The 24,100-nt window shown below is 44.4% G+C and overlaps 1 protein-coding gene across 8 annotated transcripts in view; it reads left to right on the forward strand.

Moving 5' to 3' along the window:
* Nucleotides 1-24,100, forward strand: part of LOC310900682 (receptor-type tyrosine-protein phosphatase eta-like) — a 124,159-nt gene that overhangs the window by 88,349 nt on the left and 11,710 nt on the right. For 6 of the 8 annotated variants that reach the window (XM_083838986.1, XM_083838987.1, XM_083838984.1 and 3 more), the window contains 12 exons: nucleotides 8,190-8,208; nucleotides 9,619-9,771; nucleotides 10,470-10,730; nucleotides 12,067-12,333; nucleotides 14,101-14,367; nucleotides 15,495-15,761; nucleotides 16,336-16,602; nucleotides 17,728-17,994; nucleotides 18,565-18,831; nucleotides 19,383-19,649; nucleotides 21,327-21,605; nucleotides 22,640-22,774. In XM_083838986.1, coding sequence (XP_083695112.1) covers nucleotides 8,190-8,208; nucleotides 9,619-9,771; nucleotides 10,470-10,730; nucleotides 12,067-12,333; nucleotides 14,101-14,367; nucleotides 15,495-15,761; nucleotides 16,336-16,602; nucleotides 17,728-17,994; nucleotides 18,565-18,831; nucleotides 19,383-19,649; nucleotides 21,327-21,605; nucleotides 22,640-22,774 — 2,716 coding nt within the window. The remainder of the gene's footprint in view (nucleotides 1-8,189; nucleotides 8,209-9,618; nucleotides 9,772-10,469; nucleotides 10,731-12,066; nucleotides 12,334-14,100; nucleotides 14,368-15,494; nucleotides 15,762-16,335; nucleotides 16,603-17,727; nucleotides 17,995-18,564; nucleotides 18,832-19,382; nucleotides 19,650-21,326; nucleotides 21,606-22,639; nucleotides 22,775-24,100) is intronic. The other 2 variants (XM_083838989.1, XM_083838990.1) reach the window with 2 other exon arrangements.

Consider the following 24,100-nt stretch of genomic DNA (forward strand, 5'->3'; position numbering starts at 1 on the left):
AGTACTTTGAAAACTCTCAAACCAAATGCAGCTCAAAAGTGAGCTTTAACACTTTCCTGAGCAAGGACTCTAAAGAATCCAAAGTGTCCGACTTGGGAAAAGGAAATCTACTTTTGATAAGAGAGAAACTCAGAGCCTCAATCACTCTCAACAGATCTGAAATAGGGCGCTGTCAGGAAATGCCCCTCATTTTCATGACTGCACAGCAAAGGCCAGGCAGCTGCTGGCTCTGGTGTGCATTTTCCATGTTGTCTGGGTGGCCAACCCTGCTGATTTGGGGACAGTTAGCATTGTGTTGTTGCCACAGGACTCTTTTTTTCTCTTTTTTTTTCTCTTTCCTTTTTTCATTGTATCCTACTCCTTCCAGGGTGTGCCTAAGCAATGACTCAGAGTGGAAAAAAAACAGTGCTCTTAAGCCACATGCAGGAATGTGCTTTGTTTGTATAAAATGAAGGTTGATGCTGTAAACTCTTAATTTTGAAAGAAAATGTCTGTGTTAACTGAAAATTCGTATTAAAAGAGGAGTTTTTCCATTCAGGCATTGCTCATTGCACACTCAGCTGCACTTTACACTGATGTTGGTGCGATAAGCAGCTTGAGTAGGATAATAATTTGTTTTTTAATAAGTGGCTGTTCTAAATAATACTCATTGCCATTGTTGAATGAGCACACTGTTCTGTTCGTAAACTCCTTCAGCAGGACCATCACTGAGGAGATGCTATACGTAGGGCTGATTGGTTTATATGGAAAATGTAGACTCATTAAACTGTGCAGCCTTTCTCCAGGATGAAGTTTTGTTGTTGCTTTGTCAGCTGGATGAATGCAAGATGCTTAGAGCGGTGCTGCCAAACTGAGGTGGCTTGCAGCACCCATGGCCCGGAGTTCTTCAGGACCTGCAGGTTTGGGGGAAACATAGAGAAGCTGTTGGGTTGCATGGAAAAGTTTTAAACTGATTTCTCATCTGGAAACCATTGGAATGAGGTCTAATGGTGCTTCTTAAGGTCAGTGGTGAGCTATCAGTTGTAATGCAGTCGTGTTTGGTGTCTGGGCCTACTATCAGCCAATTTGCTACCAAAATCTGTGCTTCTTGGCCTTAGGTATTTCTGTTGCTTGTTCTGTATGTGCACAGGTAGATGAGTCATCACCTGGTACCAAACCACTGGAAAACTTCCCTCAGAAACCTTTTCTAGAAGGGTAGGACTGAGGAGGAGAAGGAGGTCTAACAGGTGCACTTCAGATGAGTTCCATTCTAGATATTTTTCTCTTTATTTCAGATATGTTGCCCAGAAAATTCCTCACTCCTAGGTTAGCCATCTGAGAAGCAGATACAGGTCAAATACAGAGTAAAACCAGGAGAGGAAGGAAAGATTTTCTCCAGTATATTTCACTGTGAATTTTCATTCAGTGTCTCATCTTGGCTTTTCTACAAGGCTTTGTCTTTCACAGCATTTTTAGTTCACTGGAGGTGCTGCACAAAACAGAATCTCAAACTTTTTCATAAAAGTCAGTGGAAAAAATTATATTTGGTCCCTCTTTGGAGAAAAGCTTGCTTCGGGGAAGACAGAATTTAGAAATGTCAGGGGTCAAATACAAGTATTTGTAAAGTGGAAATAGTCTTCCTTCTTCCACATAACTGCATAACATCTCAAAATAACCTATGCACAGTTGTGTATAGCTATTAACTGCTTTAGGGTTTTGCATAGCTTCCTAAAACAACATGGTGTCAGAAGGGGGCCCAGCCCTACCCAATTAATAGCAAACATCAGCTCATTTTTCTTTCTTCTGGATTTTGGACCTCCAGCTAGCCCCATGCAGTCTCGTTAGCATTGCTGCTCATTTAGGATTAAATGAAGACTCCAAATATCTCACAAAAACTTGAATTCTGCTTCTAAAACTTGAGCTTTCCCCCCAGGATAAACCCTCTTAAACCACTCTGTGAAATGTTTTTTTGTGGATGTGCCATGAGTGCCTGCCTAAGATACCAGAGGATACAGAGCTGACACTCACTGCAGCGTTATCTCCAGTTTTGCTTTGAAAGAGAATATGTCATGTTATTGAGTTCATCTAGAGCTACTTTAAATCAAACAACCTATTGTGGGTTACAGTTAGAATGATTTAGCAGAATAAAAATACATTGGGGAAAGAAAAAAAAAAAACACACAAATAAAAACACCCCCAAAACACTACTACCACCACCACCAATAAACTTGCACCAAATCCAGAAAATAATGTTAAATGAAACTTTATAACTTAATTAAAGGTTAGCTTCTGCCTTAGCCTCCAATTGCCTCCTATTTTCCCATTCAAGTAGTAAGGACTTGATGCAGGTAGGCTGAGAATTTACCAATGCCACTGAAATTGCTGAGAGCTCTGGACTGTTAGCATAGCTTGGAGCCAATCTACACACACTGGCTTAAGCTGCATTGCCTTTTTTCTTTGAATACTGTAAGCATGAGGGGAAACGCTTTCCTTGGCTTGGCATACCTTTAATTGCATTTAGGCTTTGTGAATTACTATGCATTCTACAACGGTGTAACAGTATAATTATTTGTGTGCATAGACTTTGCTTAAATGCAGAGAAGCATTTGGAATTAAAGACTTGTGACATTTTAGGAAGAAATTAGAAAATAAGGCAAGAGACTGTGGCAGTATATTCTAGTTCATTTTCTGTTATGATCTTTTTTTTTTTTTTTCCCCAAAGCCAGAAATTGCCAAAGTAAGGCATGATTTGAAGTAGGCTCATATAGGCTCATTCATGCCAAATGAGTGGGACATGGTTTTAAGTCCCAGTTCATGTAATCTCATTTTGATTGCCCTGTGCTGTAAGCCTACAAAATCCATTGATTTGGCAATAACGTGGAAATTAATAAGGTGAAACAGCCCTGAGATGGGTTGAAAGAGACAAGAATGTTGCGTCTGTCCAAATCGCGGCCAGCCTTTGAGACTGTTACCTCCTGCAGAAACGCATCCTGCTGGTCTAGATTCTATACTCCCAACGCAGTGGGAACATGTCCCTAGCTGGAGCAGCAGTCAATGCCTTACAAGTCCTAGAAAATCAGCAATTATTGGAGGGCCTTGTCAGTCTGTGGATGCAATGCCTGGGCAATCTCACCATCAGCGTTGCAGGGCTTCATGGTGGCATTCCTGGCTTTAGTTTTCACTTATTTTGTGTGACTTAGAGTGAAACCTTTCTGTTGGAATGCTTTCTGAATAAATCTGTGCCAAGTATGAAATATCTGAGGTGTCAGAGAAGACTACAAGCATTGGAGTCATTGTGGCTTTGCTAGTTAGTATTTGTCAGCTGGGCAGCGATGGCTGCTAACTTCAGCAAAGCCTGGAGTCTTAAAACTATCGTGACGGTTTCAGTGTGTTGGCTTGCCCTAAAAGCCCACAGTCATGGGTGTGGGACAGTTAGTGGTAGGTGCACACAGCAGGGGAAAAAAGGAAGCGAGATCAAGTTCAGTGGGCACTGAGCTTAATTAGCCAATAGTCTGATTTCGATTGCCGTTGTGAAGGGGCTTTGAGAAGGAATTTGGAGATGACAGTAATGACAGCTTGGTGGTATTTGTGTAGAGCTCTTCCAAACCTGAGAGGATGGGTGGGTGGAGAAGAGAAGATCAGAAGGTACAGGTGTGAAAGATCGTTAGCTGTGAGAGGGGTGTGAGCAGCTTCCTGGCTTTTTGCATCTGAGTCACAAGGCACACACTGGTGAGCACACACGAAATAGTAAGCAGCAGCCTCAAGTGTCTTCTCAGGAAAGATTTGTGGCTAAGGGGTTTTCTTGGTTAGGATGTTTTGGTTTGCTCACACTTTGACTCTAGAGCCAACTTCCTAACCCTCTATTTACATGAACCAGACCACGCTGTTTGTTTTGGAAACTGGAGAACCCCAGGCAGGTGGGTTGCTGTCGACAAGGGTTTTCCCCCTGTGCAGGAACCCAAACTTTGCTGGAGGGTGCAGTTTGGCAGCACAGCCTAGTTGGAATCGTGGAATCCTATAATCAGTAAGGTTGGAAAGGGCTTCCAAGATCATCTGGTTCAGCCATCCCCCTGCCACCAATGTCACCCACTAAGCCATGACTCTAAGCACCATGTCCAACCTTTCCTTGAACGCCCCCAGGGACGGTGACTCTACCACATTCCTGGGCAACCCATTTCAATGCCTGACTGCTCTTTCTGAGAAGAAATGTCTCCTAATTTCCAACCTGAACCTACCCTGGTGCAACTCGAGGCCATTCCCTCTTGTCCTATTGCTAGTTATCTGTGAGAAGAGGCTGACCTCCAGATCCCCACACCTTTCTTTCAGGTAGTTGTAGAGAGAAGTTGTAGAGTTGATCCAAAGTCTTGCTGCCAGCAGAAGGAGAGTCACCACTGGCCTTCCTGCTGCAGCCCAGCTCCCGTGGCTACTCTGGTGCTCATGTATGGCAGGCACATTTCAGATCCTACTCTTGAAAAGCTTTGAGTCTTGGCAAACATCAGTGCAGCTTTGGCTTCTCAGTCACGTAGAATTTTTGAAAATGTTTTCCCTCAGCCCATCTTAGTTTCTTCACTGGTAAAATTACCTATGAAAATAATAATGATTCCTCAGTGATGTGACCTGACCGTCTACCTGAGGAGGATGGAGCTGAGTCCTGCAGTTCTTACACCCCACAAAACAAATGAGGAGCGCAGGACAGACCTCATGTGAGTGCAGATGAATTCTTCAGCTCCCCTGCAAAGCACACGCCTCTGGTCAGACTGCGTGTTGCTGTGTGACATGTGAAAAGATTCATTTGCTGATGATAGCTGATGACAGCGATGAGTTTGTGTATGCACACCTCTCCTGTTGTTCAGTTGAAATGTTCACTGTTTCACATTTTGCTGTCTTTTTGTTTGCTTGATCTGTTGAATATTTCCTAGCTTTTCTTGGGGAGAGATGTTCTTCCCAGCACATTCCCGTTGTCTGGGGCGGGGAGGAGGGAACAGCTCCGTACATGAGTATAATGGATTAATGTAATTGAAAAGAAAAGTGGAATTGGCACGGCTCTGGGCATGTCAGGTGTGAACCCAAGGAGAATCAGGTGTTCAGCATGAATATCCTCTGAAATAATAAACAAATGTTTTGTATAAATAGCATTTCATTAAGTAATAACAGGAGGCTGGAGAACAGTTAAGTCGATGGCTTGTTGAAAAATACAGCATGGAATGACTGAGTCAGGCAGGCTGACGCTCGGGAATGGGATCATTTGTTTTGCGTGGTTTTGGGTTTCAAAAGGAGGGCTGTCTGCTGCCGGCAGGGTGTGCTTTGTTCAATTTGGTTAGTATGTAGGATTCTGGAAAGTCAGAGGGGTATTGCGAGATTGCTGAAGTCTGTGATGAACAAAAGCAAATAAAATGCCAGGAAGACGTTCGTTCATCACAAGACAGAAGTTTTAGCACAACTTTCCTTCTGTTGCTTGAGCATCATTAACAAAACCAACGCATGACTGTACAACTGAGTTCGTGGCAGCTTGGTAGTAAGTTGCTGTTAGATCAGATGGTCGTAGCTGGGGGCAAACCAGGAATTAATGTGTGTATTGTTTGGGCAGGCAGGGAAGAAATGAGGAGGTAGGAAACAGGGGTGTGAGGGGCTTGGTAGTGGCATAGCTATTTGTCAGTCATCTAATGTCTGTTTTTCCTGTTGCTCAGGAAGGATGCCCTAAACCTGAACTCGAACTTTAGGGAGAAAGAACTGAGAAACTTTAAAATTCAAGAACACTGGCATCTTCAGGTGGTTTTTACAGAAGAGAGAATAACTTAAGGACAGGTTGTGAGTGATGTCAGGCTGTTGCTGTTTTGCCTGTGGGGCAGTAGAAATCACTGTGACGTACACACTTCTGTTTCATTTTACATTGTTCTTTGTTTTTCTTTTTGCAATTTTCCTTTCTTATTAAGCACAGCATCTTTCTGGCTTTGCTTCTAGATTGTCCTGCCTTTCAGGGAATCTCACCTCTTGCTCATCATTCAGCAGCTGTTTCCAGGTAGCTCAGCGCTTGTACTTGGAACGCTGCACAGGGCTGTTTTCCTGCCTTTGAGTGGCTTTTCCCTTCGTAGTCACTTCTTCCTTGGCCACTTGTTTGTGAAAGAATACAGAAGGACTCTTGACCTGAGTGCAAATGAACACGTTTCTTCACTTCCTAAAGGCCTAGTGATTTGGCTGGGCTCTCAAATATTCAGAAAGGTTGACAATGACTGTTACATTTGTATGTAGGAGATGTGAACCCGAGTATTGTCCTTTGTGTCCTGAGTTGTCTGCAGGACTGCACTGGAGAAGATCAGGAGTTGCTTCTTTGCCTCTTACAAGCACTTTTTTGCTTAAAAAGTGCAGCCGAACATTTTGCTGCAGTAATGACACCATCGCAGGCTGGGGGTCTCTTCTACTGCATTTCTCACTATTGTAAAGCCGAAGGGTTTCCTTCTGCTGTGTTTCTTCTAGTCAGCTTGTCTGCCTCATCTTTGCAGAGTGCTTTTTGTAGCCACTTATACGAAGAACAAGACTTAATGGTATCCTCTAACTTTTTGAGAGTGTGTCTTCCAGGGCCTGTGACCCTGTTGCTGCTGGAGCTGGTTGTGGCAACAGGAGAGCTGAGGGGCGAGCGATTTGGGATTCAAGCTCTATGTTGTGTTGTCACGATATAGCCGCTTATTTCTAGTTAGCTTGTGGAAGCTCAGAAATGGAATGGGCGAGGGTGGAAGGGACCCTGGAGATGATCAAATCTACCTCCCCGCCTGAAGCAGGGCCACCAGGAGCAGGTTGCTCAGGGCCATTGCTCACTCATCGCATTGTTGGGTGGTAGCAACCTCGTCTAAGAAAACAGAGTGGAAAAAGAAAACGAGACAAAACTTGAAGTGCTTCAGATAAATGTGTCAACCTTTGCTATCAGCAGGTTTAGTGCTTTGGGTGGGTAAGGCATCATCCAGCATAAAGCTAAATCGGATTTTCTAGAAGCAACTCGCTGTGAGGGCCAGCCCTTCTGCAGGCACCACCCGAGCAGTCGGGGATGGAGACAGCCTCCAACTGCCCACTCCATAATGCTGGAAGACCCAGATGTGTGTGGCCAGAAACCTCCCGTGCCTGCAAGCCCTTGTGGCACAAGGGAACCGTGATCTGCTGGTCCCCAGCACCGTGCTGGGGCCCCACGTGTTCTTGGGACGCGTACCTCTCCCTGCTTGCCTTTGCCTTCTCATGTGCATCTTTGCAAGGTGAATGGTTGTATTTAATTCCCGCTATGACTGCTGAAGCAATCTTGTGTTTGTTGCCTGACAAAAGTGACTGCCGCAGTTGGTTGGCGTCAGCTGGCTGTGAGTTCCAGGAAATCACTATTTTTCTCTTAAGTGCCTTCAGACCCATGTCTGGTGCTTTTAGTACGCTCCTTTAGGAGCATTTTGTGCTGCCACCTGGCGGGAGATGAAGAAAATTTATAGGGCAGTTTGTGTGGGGACTGGCAGGAAGGGAAATGGCTTACTTGGGAGTAAAAGCATGAAGTTGAAAGACTAAAAATGTTTTCAAAGCAAAATTCTTGTGTGCCTGTCAGTGTTTCTAGCAGACTAGTTTCAGGTTGTAATTAATAGGCAACTGCTGATATTTTGTGTTTACATACACATAGATAAACTAGGTTTTCAGAATATATACTAAATATTTTTGAATTTTGAATTCACCGAATTGTTTCAGAAAATGCAAAATGCTCTTTTGTGAGAAGTAATAATAAAGTTTATGCAGCCATAGGATGAAAGAAAAATCCCTATGAATAAAAACCCTATCAGTCTCATCTGCCTCTTTTTGTGGGATGGTATTGAGGGTAACTTAAGTCTCTTAATTAAGATCTGGGGTTTATTTTTAAATTTCTATGTGCAAAATAACCACCATATGCTAAGCCAGGTTTTTGACAAAATAAACTTTGCCTGGTTAGAGGAAAAAAATATGGAAACTAACGTTTTACCAGCGCGTTTACTTTTTCTCTCTAATTGATCAGAATGCTTTTGGTATTGTTTTTGTTAATAGATTTTTAGGTATTTCTTTTGCAGGTTGAGAAGTGTGTAGTGAAACAATACTTTCTTTTTTTTTAAACTGATTTTTTTTGTACTACCTGTTACTTTTAAACAGTCCTTATTTTATTTGAGCCTCCAGTAGTTTTAAAGTTTTAATTTCTGTTATTTCTTTTTGTTTTCCAGGTCAGATGTACAGCTGCCTGTAAGTATTATTCTGTTACTCAATTATGTATTTTTTTTGTACGTAACTTTTGCTGTCCTCTTTTTTCTTTCGAAAGGTCAAACAGCATCAGCTAAGTATTTAAAAAAAACTGCTGAAATTATTTTTTATAAAAAGCATTCAGAAATATAAACTCCTATTTAGTCAGCATAATTCAAGCAGTGCATTTAAGGATAAGGACATAAAAGGACACAAAAATCCCATATAAGGACACAAAAAAAGGACATTTAAGGATAAGGACATAAATGGGCATTTTAATCCATTTTTGCTTTTCAGTTTGTAAAGGGTTCTGGTAAAATCAAGTACAGGTTTAATATAGTTAGAAGGATAAAAATATACGTCGAAACAAAACAAACGACTCAGAGCAAAAATGACTCCCAAAGTGATGCTTTGAGGATTTTTTGAAGTAGGTATAGCAACTGCTGTGCTTACCAAGATGACAACGCTTCATGTGTCACTAATTTCCAAAATTACTTGCAGATGAGGTCTACCTTAATACCAAACATCAGACTTAAATGAGTTAGCCCTTAAGTTTCAGGACCAAACTAAAATGGGAGAGACAAACTCACATTTTACACTGCTTTAAACTGTATATAGTTCTGAAGGAGCTTTGAATTGTGAGTGAGTTTGGCTCATAGTATTTTCTTTGCTTTCACTTTCATGTGAACCTGCATGTGTATCAGTTTCGATTAAACTGAGAAACAACTGTTCTGTTGGGATTCTGTCCAAACCCATGCTCCAGGACTAGGAATCCTGATGCTCACAGTCACCTTTCCTAAGCGTGCTTGCAGTGTGTATTGCTCATGTAACAATATCACAGCTTCAACTAAGATAGCAGTTTTTCTGTGTATTGTTACTGAAAGAGCTGAATCACCTCTCTCCTCACATTGGGCTGCACTATGTCAACCTAAAGTTTTCTGTAGCTATATCGTATCTGCCTTGTGGGAACAGTATGTGAATACCAGAATTTTTAAATTTTTTTTTCTCTCATACGCTAAGGCTAAGAGATAAAGTTGCTATGCCAGGTTGAGTAAAGCAGCTAGCTTTACATAATAACAATGCACATACAGATTGTGCCTGTAAGTTCATTCAGTTCTTTTTAAACAAAACTGTACAGAGCAGATCATGGTAGCCTTCATTCAAACTATGAGTTGAGTCACTGAATACCCGAAGTAATGTGGCAATTTCTTAATCGAATATAAATTGTCTGACAAAAGTAAAAAGTGGTAAAACCAGGAAATGTGCAATGAAATCTCTGTAGGAAAACAAATTGAAAAAATAGAGGAGTCTGTGTCTCTGCAAGATATCTGTAAATGACTATATTTTTTCAAGTGGGGAATTCAGAAGTTTTGTAAAGATACTTACTGCCTTGTATTTTTTTTTTCCTTTCAGGCACTGAGGATTGCAGATCAAAAAACTTAATTGCAGAAATGGGAACCAATAGTAATGATGATTTATCAGTAAACTCTACAAGTAGGAACAAAAGATCATCAGGGGATGTGCCACTACCTGGTGAGGCAAAAAGTGATCGGAACAGTGGAACACGTAAGTGACTTGGAATGCCACTGGGATGTGAACCTTTAGTGTATTCTGTGCTTTTACACTACGTTAGCATTTTAAGTCAAAACTGTAGTTCACAGTGCAAGGATTGTGGCAGGAAGTGGATCCAACTGCTTTACTGGAGTAGAGAAAGAGCAAAAAATTTATCTACACAACTGACTAAGAGTGTAACTGAACAATGTGATTGTAGGATGTCCTTGAAATAGTTTTATCACCATTAGACTTGGGTTCCCTTCCCTGCTTATTATGGCAAATTTTTACATTACAGCTGCAGCAGTTCAAATATGTGACCTAGAGATTTGAAATATATATGTGATGGAGTACAGCTGAAATAACCTACCTTGGATCTAGAGGAGAGTTTTGTGAATCTTGCAAGCCTATTCTTTAGGATAGCTAGCTTAGGAAAAAAAAAAAAAAAAAAGTTGTATGGGGGATTCTTTCTCAGCAGCTTGCATGAAGCTGACAACTAAGGTATGGAAGTCACCACCGTTGCACCAAGACTATTTTAATTTTTGAGATGAAGTGAGTCTTCAGGAGTTGGAGGAAGATCATAGAGCTAGCAATCATGCCATACAACATAAAAGAATGTCTTGATTAAAATAGTAATTGGTTGAGGAAAATACAATAGTTTTTCCACTCCCTGCATTTCTCTGCCTTGATAGTATGTTTTCTTGCCTTTCCAGAGCCCAGCAAAATTCTTGATCTCCAGGTAGTGGATGTTGGTGTGACATCTGTCAATTTGACATGGAGGGTGAACGACACTGCTTCGGAGTCCTACACGTATAGGATAGAGGTTGCAAATGGTACCCACGTTTGGAACAAGACGTTCAATGTCACGGAAGCTGAAATTACCGAGTTAATCCCTGGGACAAAATACAATTTCACGGTATTTGCAGTAGCGGCTGATGGTCAGACGGAAGGAGTGTCCATAAGCCAGTATACAAGTAAGTCTCAGCTGCTTGCAGTCGTGTTTGTGGTGGGCTGTGTTGTGCTGTGAAGCACAGGACTCTGTCTGCCCGCTTGAGGCTTGTAGTGCAGTATGGCTGTGGACACAGGGGATGTTTTGCTGCTGGAGCCTGATGTGGGCTATATGCCAAGCATGGGAGGTTAGAATGCAGAAGAAGCATAACCTTGGTAGTAAGCAGTTGGTGAAACCAGTCAGTAAAGCTTGCAGCATAGAGATTTTTCTTGAGGACCTATCTTCCCTAAGTTTGGAGGGGAAGTAGACTTTTTTTAAAAAAAATTCTATTTTAAATTTTTAAATTGCATTTTGAAATTTCTTTTTATTTTATTGTAAAATGCTATTAAGAATGGAATTTAAAATAAAAATTGTAGGAACTGTGGGCTTCAGACCCCTGTTTTAAATGCTCCTATGCACAAACCAGATTGCACGTGGGGAGTTTCTGTGATGTGGGGTCCTGTGTCTGCCATCAGGCTGCAGCAGGAGCATGTGCTTTGGGCAGTGCTAGTTGAGGAGAACTGCCTTGGCCATTGAGCACCTTGCTGTGCTGGGTGTCCTATGTCTGAATGCATGGTGTTGGAGGGCTGTTTTCGGAGCTGGCCTGCAAGGCTGTAGCACAGCCTGGTCCTTCCCCAGGCCGTATTTCAAAGGAAACCGATGCTGGCTCTTGTCATTCGTGTTGTCCTGAAACGTGCGTGTGAATGTGCTCCTGGCTTTGCTGTTGATTCCCAGAATCTCTCCACGCTGTCTGTCGGTGACGACTGCTGACCCTGGTTGGCAGAGGCACAGAGAACAGAGTGCCGCAGAGAGATTGTGGGGAGGTGTTCTCTGTTCTTCCAGCCCTGGGAGCGAGGTTGGGGCCTGAGCAGTGGAAAAAGAGCAGGGTGGTCTTGGGTGATCACTTCTGTTTCTCTTCCAGCAATCATTTATCTTTCTTCCCTCAGGCTGTGCCAAGGTGCACCACCTTCTTCTTCGGCACCTTCCCCTGCACGCTTGTCTCCTTCCTGCGCACCTCTCTGGGCTCCCAAGAGAAGCCCTGGGGGCGCTGGCACGGTGGTGGTGCGTGCTCCTGCTTCTGAAGGAGTGGGAGGTGAATCCCACTGGAGATGCCTCTTCCTTACTCTTGCTTCCCAGGCATGTTGATGGACGAGCCTCTGGGAGCATCTGGTGCTGTTGCTGGGTGCCCGTGCACTCTGAATGACGAGTGGCATGAAGGGAGTGAAGCAGTGGTGTGCCTGTGTTTTTTTTTTGTTGTTTTTTGTCCCCATTTGTCAGCAGATATTGTTACAGGTTGATGGATTGTTGTCTTGCCTTTGCAGAGCCCAGCAAAGTTCTGGACCTCATGGTAGCAGATGTCGGTGTGACTTCTGTCAACTTGACATGGAGGGTGAACGACACTGCTTCGGAGTCCTACATGTACAGGATAGAGGTTGCAAATGGTACCCACGCTTGGAACAGGACATTCGATGTCAAGGAAGCCGAAATTACCGAGTTAATCCCTGGGACAAAATACAATTTCACAGTATTTGCAGTAGCGGCTGATGGTCAGACGGAAGGAGAAGGAGTGTCCATAAGCCAGTGTACAAGTAAGTCTCAGCTGCTTGCAGTCGTGTTTGTGGTGGGCTGCGTTGTGCTGTGTTGTGCTGTGCAGCTCGGGCCTCTGCCTGCCCGCTTGAGGCTTGTAGTTCAGTATGGCTGTGGACAGAGGGGATTAGAATGCAGAAGAAGCATAACCTTGATAGTAAGCAGTTGGTGAAACCAGTCAGTAAAGCTTGCAGCATAGAGATTTTTCTTGAGGACCTGTCTTCCCTAAGTTTGGAGGGGAAGTAGGCTTTTTTTTAAAAAAATTCTATTTTAAATTTTTAAATTGCATTTTGAAATTTCTTTTTATTTTATTGTAAAATGCTATTAAGAATGGAATTTAAAATAAAAATTGTAGGAACTGTGGGCTTCAGACCCCTGTTTTAAATGCTCCTATGCACAAACCAGATTGCACATGGGGAGTTTCTGTGATGTGGGGTCCTGTGTCTGCCATTAGGCTGCAGCAGGAGCATGAGCTTTGGGCAGTGCTAGTTGAGGAGAACTGCCTTGGCCATTGAGCACCTTGCTGTGCTGGGTGTCCTACGTCTGAATGCATGGTGTTGGAGGGCCGTTTTCGGAGCTGGCCTGCAAGGCTGTAGCACAGCCTGGTCTTTCTCCAGGCCGTATTTCAAAGGAAACCGATGCTGGCTCTTGTCATTCGTGTTGTCCTGAAACGTGCGTGTGAATGTGCTCCTGGCTTTGCTGTTGATTCCCAGAATCTCTCCACGCTGTCTGTCGGTGATGACTGCTGACCCTGGTTGGCAGAGGCACAGAGAACAGAGTGCCGCAGAGAGATTGTGGGGAGGTGTTCTCTGTTCTTCCAGCCCTGGGAGCGAGGTTGGGGCCTGAGCAGTGGAAAAAGAGCAGGGTGGTCGTGGGTGATCACTTCTGTTTCTCTTCCAGCAATCATTTATCTTCCTTCCCTCAGGCTGTGCCAAGGTGCACCACCTTCTTCTTCGGCACCTTCCCCTGCACGCTTGTCTCCTTCCTGCGCACCTCTCTGGGCTCCCAAGAGAAGCCCTGGGGGCGCTGGCACGGTGGTGGTGCATGCTCCTGCTTCTGAAGGAATGGGAGTTGAATCCCACTGGAGATGCCTCTTCCTTACTCTTGCCTCCCAGGCATGTTGATGGACGCGCCTCTGGGAGCATCTGGTGCTGTTGCTGGGTGCCCGTGCACTCTGAATGACGAGTGGCATGAAGGGAGTGAAGCAGTGGTGTGCCTGTGGTTTTTTTTTTGTTGTTTATTTTTTGGCCCCATTTGTCAGCAGATATTCACAGATTCACAGATTCACAGATTTCTCTAGGTTGGAAGAGACCTCAAGATCATCGAGTCCAACCTCCGACCTAACACTAAGTACTCCACTAAACCATATCCCTAAGCTCTACATCTAAACGTCTTTTAAAGACCTCCAGGGATGGTGACTCCACCACCTCCCTGGGCAGCCCGTTCCAATGCTTAATAACCCTTTCGGTAAAGAAGTACTTCCTAACATCCAACCTAAAACTCCCCTGTCGCAACTTTAGCCCATTCCCCCTCGTCCTGTCACTAGGCACGTGGGAGAATAGACCAACCCCCACCTCTCTACAGCCTCCTTTCAGGTAACTGTAGAGAGCGATGAGGTCGCCCCTGAGCCTCCTCTTCTCCAGGCTGAACAAGCCCAGCTCCCTCAGCCGCTCCTCGTAAGACTTGTTCTCCAGACCCCTCACAAGCTTGGTCGCCCTTCTCTGGACAATATTGTTACAGGTTGATGGATTGTTGTCTTGCCTTTGCAGAGCCCAGCAAAGTTCTGGACCTCAAGGTAGCGGGTGTTGGTGTGACATCTGTCAACTTGACATGGAGGGTGAACGACACTGCTTCGGAGTCCTACACGTACAGGATAGAGGTTGCAAATGGTACCTCCATTTGGAACGATATGTCAAATGTCAAGGAAGCCGAAATTACTGAGTTAATCCCTGGGACAAAATACAATTTCACGGTATTTGCAGTAGCGGCTGATTGTCAGACGGAAGGAGAAGGAGTGTTCATAAGCCAGTATACAAGTAAGGAACCGGTTTCTCTCAAATGCAGTGCCTAAATAAGCAGTTTGTAAGAGAGCCCTGCTTTTTTTCCTTTTATTTCCAAATTTTTACTGTTTCGCATTGCCATGTTGCTTTACTCCAGGCTCCTCTGAGCATGAATGTCAGGCTGTCCTTGTCAAAAAGGTAAAGGGCTGAGACTGTGTCCGAGCTGCCTGTGGAGCAGTTAGCCTTGAATGCCCAAGATGATGAGCTATGCAGAAGTCCAGGTGCTACAACAGCATGACCTTGCCTGGACATCAGGTCTGAATGGGCCCCATACAGTGCTTCTTGGTGGAGGTTGTCATCAGGTTTTATAAAAGGCCGTGGTGTGCAAGGATCCAGTGCCCAGGATCACAAAGATCACAGAGACTTAGTGATCTCAAAGCTTGTTTTGAGCTCTCTGCAGAGGCCCATGGCTTCTGTGAGCAGTGACATTGCCTAGGACCACGTTATCAGGAGCGGTGCCAGCTCTGTCTGCTTTGTGCTCTGGCACCTTTTCCCCAGATCAGAGGGGCAGATGGCAGAAGAGCTGTCTTATGTGTTGAGCTCAGGCGTGGAAAGGGAACGGGCAGTGTCCATATACAGAGCAATTAGGGGCAGCGTATCCTGGAGATGCTTCTACTTAGCGGAGCTTGTCTAAGCTGCCCAAGGTGAGTCGTGTCTACCCAGTGTTTGTGCTGATTTAGACTTGCCAACCTCGACCCCCCAGTGTGGGTCACTGTTGCATGCACAGTTTCCTTCTGCTGTCCCAGAGAGGCTGTGCTGGGAAGCTCAGATTAAGACACTCATGGGCCCAGTCTTGAGCTAACAGACCAACACTGTCCTGCATTCTGCTTCCTTCCCTGAATTCCATCTGTCTGTCTGTCTGGGAAGCCATTGTGGAAACAAGTGATTTTAGTATGTGAAATAAAATAAAGAGAATCTCCTCCAAAATTTCTGTGGCTTTTCCTGAGATATGTCCCTGGATATTGGAAGCAGGGCATTGATACTATAGAAGTGCAGCATGGCTACAGTTAACACTTAATCTATGTGGAGTAGCGAAATGTGACTGTGGTTTTTCCACTCTCTGCATTTCTCTGTCTTGACAGTTTATTTTCTTGCCTTTCCAGAGCCCAGCAAAGTTCTTGATCTCCAGGTAGCAGATGTCGGTGTGACTTCTGTCAACTTGACATGGAGGGTGAACGACACTGCTTCGGAGTCCTACACGTACAGGATAGAGGTTGCAAATGGTACCTCCATTTGGAACGATATGTCAAATGCCAAGGAAGCCGAAATTACCGAGTTAATCCCTGGGACAAAATACAATTTCACAGTATTTGCAGTAGTGGCTGATGGTCAGACGGAAGGAGAAGGACTGTCCGTAAGCCAGTGTACAAGTAAGTCTCAGCTGCTTGCAGTCGTGTTTGTGGTGGGCTGCGTTGTGTTGTGCAGCTCGGGGCTCTGCCTGCCCGCTTGAGGCTTGTAGTTCAGTATGGCTGTGGACAGAGGGGGTGTTTTGGTGCTGGAGCCTGATGTGGGCTATATGCCAAGCGTGGGAGGTTAGAATGCAGTAGAAACATTGCCCTTATCTGATTTTGGTTTTGGTTTGGTTTAATTGTCTTCCTTTCCTATCTCCTCCTTGGCCCTCATCTCCTTCTTGCACACCTTTCTAGCTCTTGAATGCTGGCACGGTGGTGCTATACTCTCCTGCTTTGCAGGGCAAAATGGAGATGGACCCCACTCAAGATGACTATTCTTTTTTGCAGTTTTCCCTTACAAGCCCAATGATGGATGAGCCTCTGGGAGCATCTGGTGCTGTTGCTGGGTGCCCGTGCACTCTGAATGACGAGTGGCATGAAGGGAGTGAAGCAGTGGTGTGCCTGTGGTTTTTTTTTTGTTGTTTTTTTTTTTTGTCCCCATTTGTCAGCAGATATTGTTACAGGTTCATGGATTGTTGTCTTGCCTTTGCAGAGCCCAGCAAAGTTCTGGACCTCAAGGTAGCGGGTGTTGGTGTGACATCTGTCAACTTGACATGGAGGGTGAACGACACTGCTTTGGAGTCCTACACGTACAGGATAGAGGTTGCAAATGGTACCTCCATTTGGAACGATATGTCAAATGTCAAGGAAGCCGAAATTACCGAGTTAATCCCTGGGACAAAATACAATTTCACGGTATTTGCAGTAGCGGCTGATTGTCAGACGGAAGGAGAAGGAGTGTTCATAAGCCAGTATACAAGTAAGGAACCGGTTTCTCTCAAATGCAGTGCCTAAATAAGCAGTTTGTAAGAGAGCCCTGCTTTTTTTCCTTTTATTTCCAAATTTTTACTGTTTCGCATTGCCATGTTGCTTTACTCCAGGCTCCTCTGAGCATGAATGTCAGGCTGTCCTTGTCAAAAAGGTAAAGGGCTGAGACTGTCCGAGCTGCCTGTGGAGCAGTTAGCCTTGAATGCCCAAGATGATGAGCTATGCAGAAGTCCAGGTGCTACAACAGCATGACCTTGCCTGGACATCAGGTCTGAATGGGCCCCATACAGTGCTTCTTGGTGGAGGTTGTCATCAGGTTTTATAAAAGGCCGTGGTGTGCAAGGATCCAGTGCCCAGGATCACAAAGATCACAGAGACTTAGTGATCTCAAAGCTTGTTTTGAGCTCTCTGCAGAGGCCCATGGCTTCTGTGAGCTGTGACATTGCCTAGGACCACGTTATCAGGAGCGGTGCCAGCTCTGTCTGCTTTGTGCTCTGGCACCTTTTCCCCAGATCAGAGGGGCAGATGGCAGAAGAGCTGTCTTATGTGTTGAGCTCAGGCGTGGAAAGGGAACAGGCAGTGTCCATATACAGAGCAATTAGGGGCAGCGTATCCTGGAGATGCTTCTACTTAGCGGAGCTTGTCTAAGCTGCCCAAGGTGAGTCGTGTCTACCCAGTGTTTGTGCTGATTTAGACTTGCCAACCTCAACCCCCCAGTGTGGGTCACTGTTGCATGCACAGTTTCCTTCTGCTGTCCCAGAGAGGCTGTGCTGGGAAGCTCAGATTAAGACACTCATGGGCCCAGTCTTGAGCTAACAGACCAACACTGTCCTGCATTCTCCTTCCTTCCCTGAATTCCATCTGTCTGTCTGTCTGGGAAGCCATTGTGGAAACAAGTGATTTTAGTATGTGAAATAAAATAAAGAGAATCTCCTCCAAAATTTCTGTGGCTTTTCCTGAGATATGTCCCTGAATATTGGAAGCAGGGCATTGATACTATAGAAGTGCAGCATGGCTACAGTTAACACTTAATCTATGTGGAGTAGCGAAATGTGACTGTGGTTTTTCCACTCTCTGCATTTCTCTGTCTTGACAGTTTATTTTCTTGCCTTTCCAGAGCCCAGCAAAGTTCTGGACCTCATGGTAGCAGATGTCGGTGTGACTTCTGTCAACTTGACATGGAGGGTGAACGACACTGCTTCGGAGTCCTACACGTACAGGATAGAGGTTGCAAATGGTACCTCCATTTGGAACGATACGTCAAATGCCAAGGAAGCCGAAATTACCGAATTAATCCCTGGGACAAAATACAATTTCACGGTATTTGCAGTAGCGGCTGATGGTCAGACGGAAGGAGAAGGACTGTCCATAAGCCAGTGTACAAGTAAGTCTCAGCTGCTTGCAGTCGTGTTTGTGGTGGGCTGCGTTGTGCTGTGTTGTGCTGTGCAGCTCGGGCCTCTGCCTGCCCGCTTGAGGCTTGTAGTTCAGTATGGCTGTGGACAGAGGGCATTAGAATGCAGAAGAAGCATAACCTTGATAGTAAGCAGTTGGTGAAACCAGTCAGTAAAGCTTGCAGCATAGAGATTTTTCTTGAGGACCTATCTTCCCTAAGTTTGGAGGGGAAGTAGGCTTTTTTTAAAAAAAATTCTATTTTAAATTTTTAAATTGCATTTTGAAATTTCTTTTTATTTTATTGTAAAATGCTATTAAGAATGGAATTTAAAATAAAAATTGTAGGAACTGTGGGCTTCAGACCCCTGTTTTAAATGCTCCTATGCACAAACCAGATTGCACGTGGGGAGTTTCTGTGCTGGGTGCCCATGCACTCTGAATGACGAGTGGCATGAAGGGAGTGAAGCAGTGGTGTGCCTGTGTTTTTTTGTTGTTTTTTTTTTGTCCCCATTTGTCAGCAGATATTGTTACAGGTTGATGGATTTTTGTCTTGCCTTTCCAGAGCCCAGCAAAGTTCTTGATCTCCAGGTAGTGGATGTTGGTGAGACTTTTGTTGCCTTGACATGGAGGGTGAATGATACTGCTTTGGAGTCCTACACGTACAGGATAGAGGTTGCAAATGGTACCTCCATTTGGAACGATATGTCAAATGTCAAGGAAGCCAAAATTACCGAGTTAATCCCTGGGACAAAATACAATTTCACGGTATTTGCAGTAGAGGCTGATTGTCAGACGGAAGGAGAAGGAGTGTCCATAAGCCAGTGTACAAGTAAGTCTCAGCTGCTTGCAGTCGTGTTTGTGGTGGGCTGTGTTGTGCTGTGCAGCTCGGGGCTCTGCCTGCCTGCTTAAGGCTTGTAGTTCAGTATGGCTGAGGACCGAAGGGATGTTTTGGTGCTGGAGCCTGATGTGGGCTATATGCAAAGGATGGGATCTTAGAGTGCAGCAGAAACATTGCCCTTATCTGATTTTGGTTTTTGTTTTAATTGTCTTTCTTCCCTATCTCCTCCTTGGTCCTCATCTTCTTCCTGCCCACCTCTCTAGCTCTTGAATGCTGGCACGGTGGTGCTATACACTCCTGCTTTGGAGGGCAAAATGGAGATGGACCCCACTCAAAACGACTATTCTTTTTTGTAGTTTTCCTTTACAAGCCCGTTGATGGATGAGTCTCTGGGAGCATCTGGTGCTGTTGCTGGGTGCCCCTGCACTCTGAACGATGAGTGGTGTGAAGGGAGTGAAGCAGTGGTGTGCCTGAGTTTTTTCTATCCCCATTTGTCAGCAGATATCGTTACAGGTTGATGGATTGTTGTTTTGCCTTTCCAGAGCCCAGCAAAGTTCTTGATCTCCAGGTAGTGGATGTTGGTGAGACTTTTGTTGCCTTGACATGGAGGGTGAACGACACTGCTTCGGACCCATACACATACAGGATAGAGGTTGCAAATGGTACCTCCATTTGGAATGATACGTCAAATGTCAAGGAAGCCGAAATTGCCGAGTTAATCCCTGGGACAAATTACAATTTCACGGTATTTGCAGTAGCGGCTGATGGTCAGATGGAAGGAGAAGGAGTGACTGTAAACAAATCCACAGGTAAGTCTCAGCTGCTTGCAGTCATGTTTTTGTGGACTGTGTTGTGCTGTGCAGCACAGGGCTCTGCCTGATGGGTGAAATGCTGCTGCAGGCATAGGTGATATACACTGCCCACCTCTTGTTGGTCATGCTTGTGTGGACAGGGGTTGTGTGGAACATGTTTTTGCTTTCTTTCCCGTTTGGTTTTGGGCTTCACACCCTTGTTTTGAAGGGCTCCCACATGGTGTATTTTGCCTGCAGAACTTCACGCATTTGAAGGATGTTTGGCTGTGGCTGAGTCGTGGCAGCACTGCTGGGCAGCTCTTGTCTATGCTGCTCCACTCAGCTCCTCAGCAGAGTGGTGAAGATGGAGGTGGTCCTGTGTTCGTTATGTTAAGCACTGTGATGTTTTCCCCTTGTTGCGTTGCTTTGTCCTTTCCTTTGCTTTGTCTGATTTTAACTGAGGTGAAGTGAATCTGTCCAGAGGTTCTTACTGGGATTTCCAGAGGTGCCTTGTGATGAACCCATTAAGAGTGTCTCTGGCACTTCGAACATGCTGCTTGGCTGCTCATAATGCTTACTTAGTCTGTGCAAAAGAGTCCAGTGTGGCTCTGCCTCTGCTTCTTCTGTCTTTGGTAGCAAACTTTTGTGACTGTTGACAGAGTCTTGTCTTGCCTGTCACAGAGCTAGTTCAGTTGTTTGGTCTCCAGAGTCTTCTAAACTGGTTTGAGCAGCCTGTGCTCCTGTAACTGGTGACCACAAGGTCTTGTCTTGCCAGGGCTAGCTACAGTCCAGACCTGAAGGAGGTGGCTTAGTCTGCCCTGTCCTGACCCCTGGGGTCCTGTCCTAGAGTGAGACCCCCTGTCATAGAGCAACCCCTGGGACTTGGAGCAGTTTCCCTCCCTTTCCCTGGAGGGAGGGCAGCAGAGAGGCTGTTTGGAATGGCTCACACGCTGCTCCTGCTGTAACTCTCTGCTAGGTATCCCCCTTCCTCTGTTTGGCACTATGTTGAAGGGTCACTTGTGGTTCTTTTCAGTCTCCTTTGCGTTTTGTTTGGATTCACTGTTATTTCCTCTTGGATCGTTGGTGTGTTCTTCAGTCACTTTCTACACGTAAAGTGACCCTAGTGCTCTTGTCTGCGTTCCCCATGGGGCCATGTATAACTTCTCCTTTACATGCTAGCATGTCTGCATCCTTCAATCCTGCATTCTTTTCTTTGTATTCATGCTTGCCTGTTGCTGGAGACAGGATAGACGACAGGATGAAGTTTTTGTCAGATCCGGTCCAGCTATCCATGAACCACTGAGGGAGTTACGAATATCAAAGGCTGTTTTTTTTTGTTGTTGTTGTTGGCCACTAAGTATTTAATATAATTACACAGGGAGTTAGTGTTTGTCTACAAGTCTAAAAATGTTCGTGTTCAGTGGTTGAACAGTATTGGAAAGCTTTGCTGATATTGACACTTATCCAACCCCAATTTTCTCAGTAAACCTGTCTGCAGAGAAATTGGCACAAAAGGGGGTCTGTGTACTTACAGTGTGCTAAATACTCTTTCTCATTGTGTGGCAAGTTCTTTGTAGGCAGTAGCTTCGTCTGTTTAAAAGTGGAAAGCAATACCAGTGTTTTACAAACGCTTATACACAGAAGAGCTTATAAATAGAAACCTTTCTTTTTCTTTTTTTTTTTTTTTTTGTGCAGTTCCTTCCTCAGTGAATTCATTTCAGTGTGAATCGGTGGCTAATATGTCTTACCTAATGCTGAAGTGGGAATGTCCTTATGGTCACTATTCTGGCTTCACCATTAAAATATCTATTGATTCTTGGGTTATAAAAGAAGAAGAGAGTCGGTCTTGTTCAGGAGAAGGCTTCAAAACATCACCTTTGGATTATTTCAAAACCTATAATGTTACTGTTACAACTTTTTCAAATGATAATACAAGTTCTCCAGTGCAGAAAACATGTAAAACAAGCATTACAGGTAAGCATTGAGATCTGAGAATGGAAGATATTTACAGGACCAAAACATTAACTGCACAATTGCAGAATAGCGTAATTGATACACAGTACATTATCATCATGCAGATTATGAAAAGAACACTACATTCATGCCAAGTGTAATCTGAGTCCGGTTGTATGGCATTCAACAAGGCTAAATGCCAGTGCTGCACTTGGGGTCATAACAACCCCATGCAGCAACATAAACTTGGGGAAGAGTGGCTGCAAAGCAGCCTGGCAGAAAAGGTCCTGTGGGTGTTGGTTGACAGTTGGCTGAACATGAGCCAGCAGTGTGCCCAGGTGGCCAAGAAGGCCAATGGCATCCTGGCTTGTACCAGACCCAGTGTGGCCAGCAGGGCAAGGGACGTGATCGTCCCCCTGTACTCGGCTTTGGTGAGGCCGCACCTCGAGCACTGTGTTCACTTTTGGGCCCCTCACTGCAAGAAGGACATTGAGTTGCTGGAACATGTTCAGAGAAGAGCAGCAAAGCTGGTGTAGGGGATGGAAAACAAGACACATGAGGAGCGGCTGAGGGAGCTGGGGCTGTTTAGTCTGGAGAAAAGGAGGCTGAGGGAGGAGACCTCATCGCTGTCTACAACCACCTTGAAAGGAGGTTGCAGCGATGTGGATGTAGGTCTCTTTTCTTAGGTGACAAGTAATAGGACGCAAGGAAACAGCCTGGAGTTGTGCCAGGGGAGGTTTAGGTTGGATATCAGGAAGAATTTCTTCGTGGAAAGGGTGGTCGGGCTTTAGAATGGGCAGCACGGGGAGGTGGTGGATCCCCAGCTCTGGAGGTATTTAAGAGGTGTGAGGATGTGGCACTGAGCGACATGGCCTGGTGGTAGAGTTCATAGTTAGGTGAATGGTTAGACTTGATGGTCTTAAGGGTATTTTCAAACCTAAATGATTTGATGATAAATATGCATGATGTGAATGATGTCATTATTACAATATTTTCTTATTTGAAAAAATTATCTTTACCTGACATTAAGGTACTAAAAATATTTCTGTTTATAGATCCACCTACTCCAAAAACAGCTCCTGTAGTCAAGGTGCTTAGTCACAACTCATTGTCTGTTGAATTTTTTGATTTTGAGACACTGTATGGACCATTAAAAGCCTATGCAGTAATGATCATAACAGAAGAAGAAGGTAAGATTTTTAAAATGTTGTCTCCTAGCTGTGTGAAACAGTTTATCAGATAGCATTATGTTAGGACAAAAAATTTGCTGTGATGAATATCAGATGTTTTAAACTCTAAACAGGTGTTAAATGGAGAGAGGAAAAGCTTGCTCTGTTTTCAATCAGCTTTCAAAAATCATAAGGCAAATACCGTGATTGACTGAAGCCAAATCACTTCTTGTTTTCACAAAGCCACTGTTTTCACTCAGCCTTTTTCAGCCTGAGTTATCCTTGTATATAAGACTCTGAAGTATTGCTGTTGTGCTGTTGCTAGTGGTTGCCAGTGGTTACTCAATTTGCTAGTGGTTACTGCCACAAGACTGAGTAGTATCCTTCTTCCCAAGAGAATAATTTTCAGAGCCAGAAATATAGAGTTCTGCAATGTAGGATGTTTTTCTCCATCCCTTCTTCGGCTGGAAGACTTATCTAGTAAGATGGTGGTTTTGTTGTGGGTGTTTTGTGTGTGTGTGGTTGTGGTTGTTGGAAGGCTTGAATAACATTGTCAGCATTACATGTCATGGGAAGTAGAACACCAGGGAAAGCTAGATGGTATTCTATAAAACTCACCTCTTTAAAGCATCAAGTCTTCTTTAATTCATGAATGTCTAGGGACAAATCATAAAGTAAAGAAACATCTCTTTGCAGTGTAGGTTCTAGTTGACCTTTTTATTTCTGACTGTGCATAGGAGGAATAACACAGCTGATGGAGATAGTTTTTCTCTGAGTGGGATATGACATTCCAGCTTATCCTTTGTCTTAGCACTGGAAATTCATCATGCAGCAGTCTGTACATCTTTTTTTTTCTGTGTTTTTCCATACAATATATGTCCAAGAAATGCCCAGCTATATATGGTATGTCAGTGCAGAAAATTCCTATTTTTTTCACGTGCAACTCAGCTGCCCTGGAATTGCTGATTTGAAAGTCAGTGTCTTCCACACAGTGACAGCTCTGCTTGTACTTTCAACTGGTCCTGTTTAGTCTTGACAAGCTTCAGTGCATTTTTGGGTGGATTGTAAGGAATTCAAGAAGGTGGTTTCAAGATTTGAGGGAAATAAGGAAGAAAGATCCTGTGAATGTATGGAATCAGATCAGTGCTTTGGTAGGAGCAGAAAACCATCCTTATGGCCAACCATCACTTCAGCATTGTAGTGTTCAGATAGTATTAATATGCTTGAGTTGGGTTTCTCTGTCTTAAAATAGACATCATTATCTTAAGGAGAAACATTCATTACTTTACGCATTTGTGTACGCAGTTGTGTCTAAGGCTGTGAGGTGCCTTGAGGTGATAACCAAGA

The sequence above is a fragment of the Anser anser genome (assembly GCF_964211835.1).
Source record: "Anser anser genome assembly, chromosome: 5".
Classification (NCBI taxonomy): Eukaryota; Metazoa; Chordata; class Aves; order Anseriformes; family Anatidae; genus Anser; species Anser anser.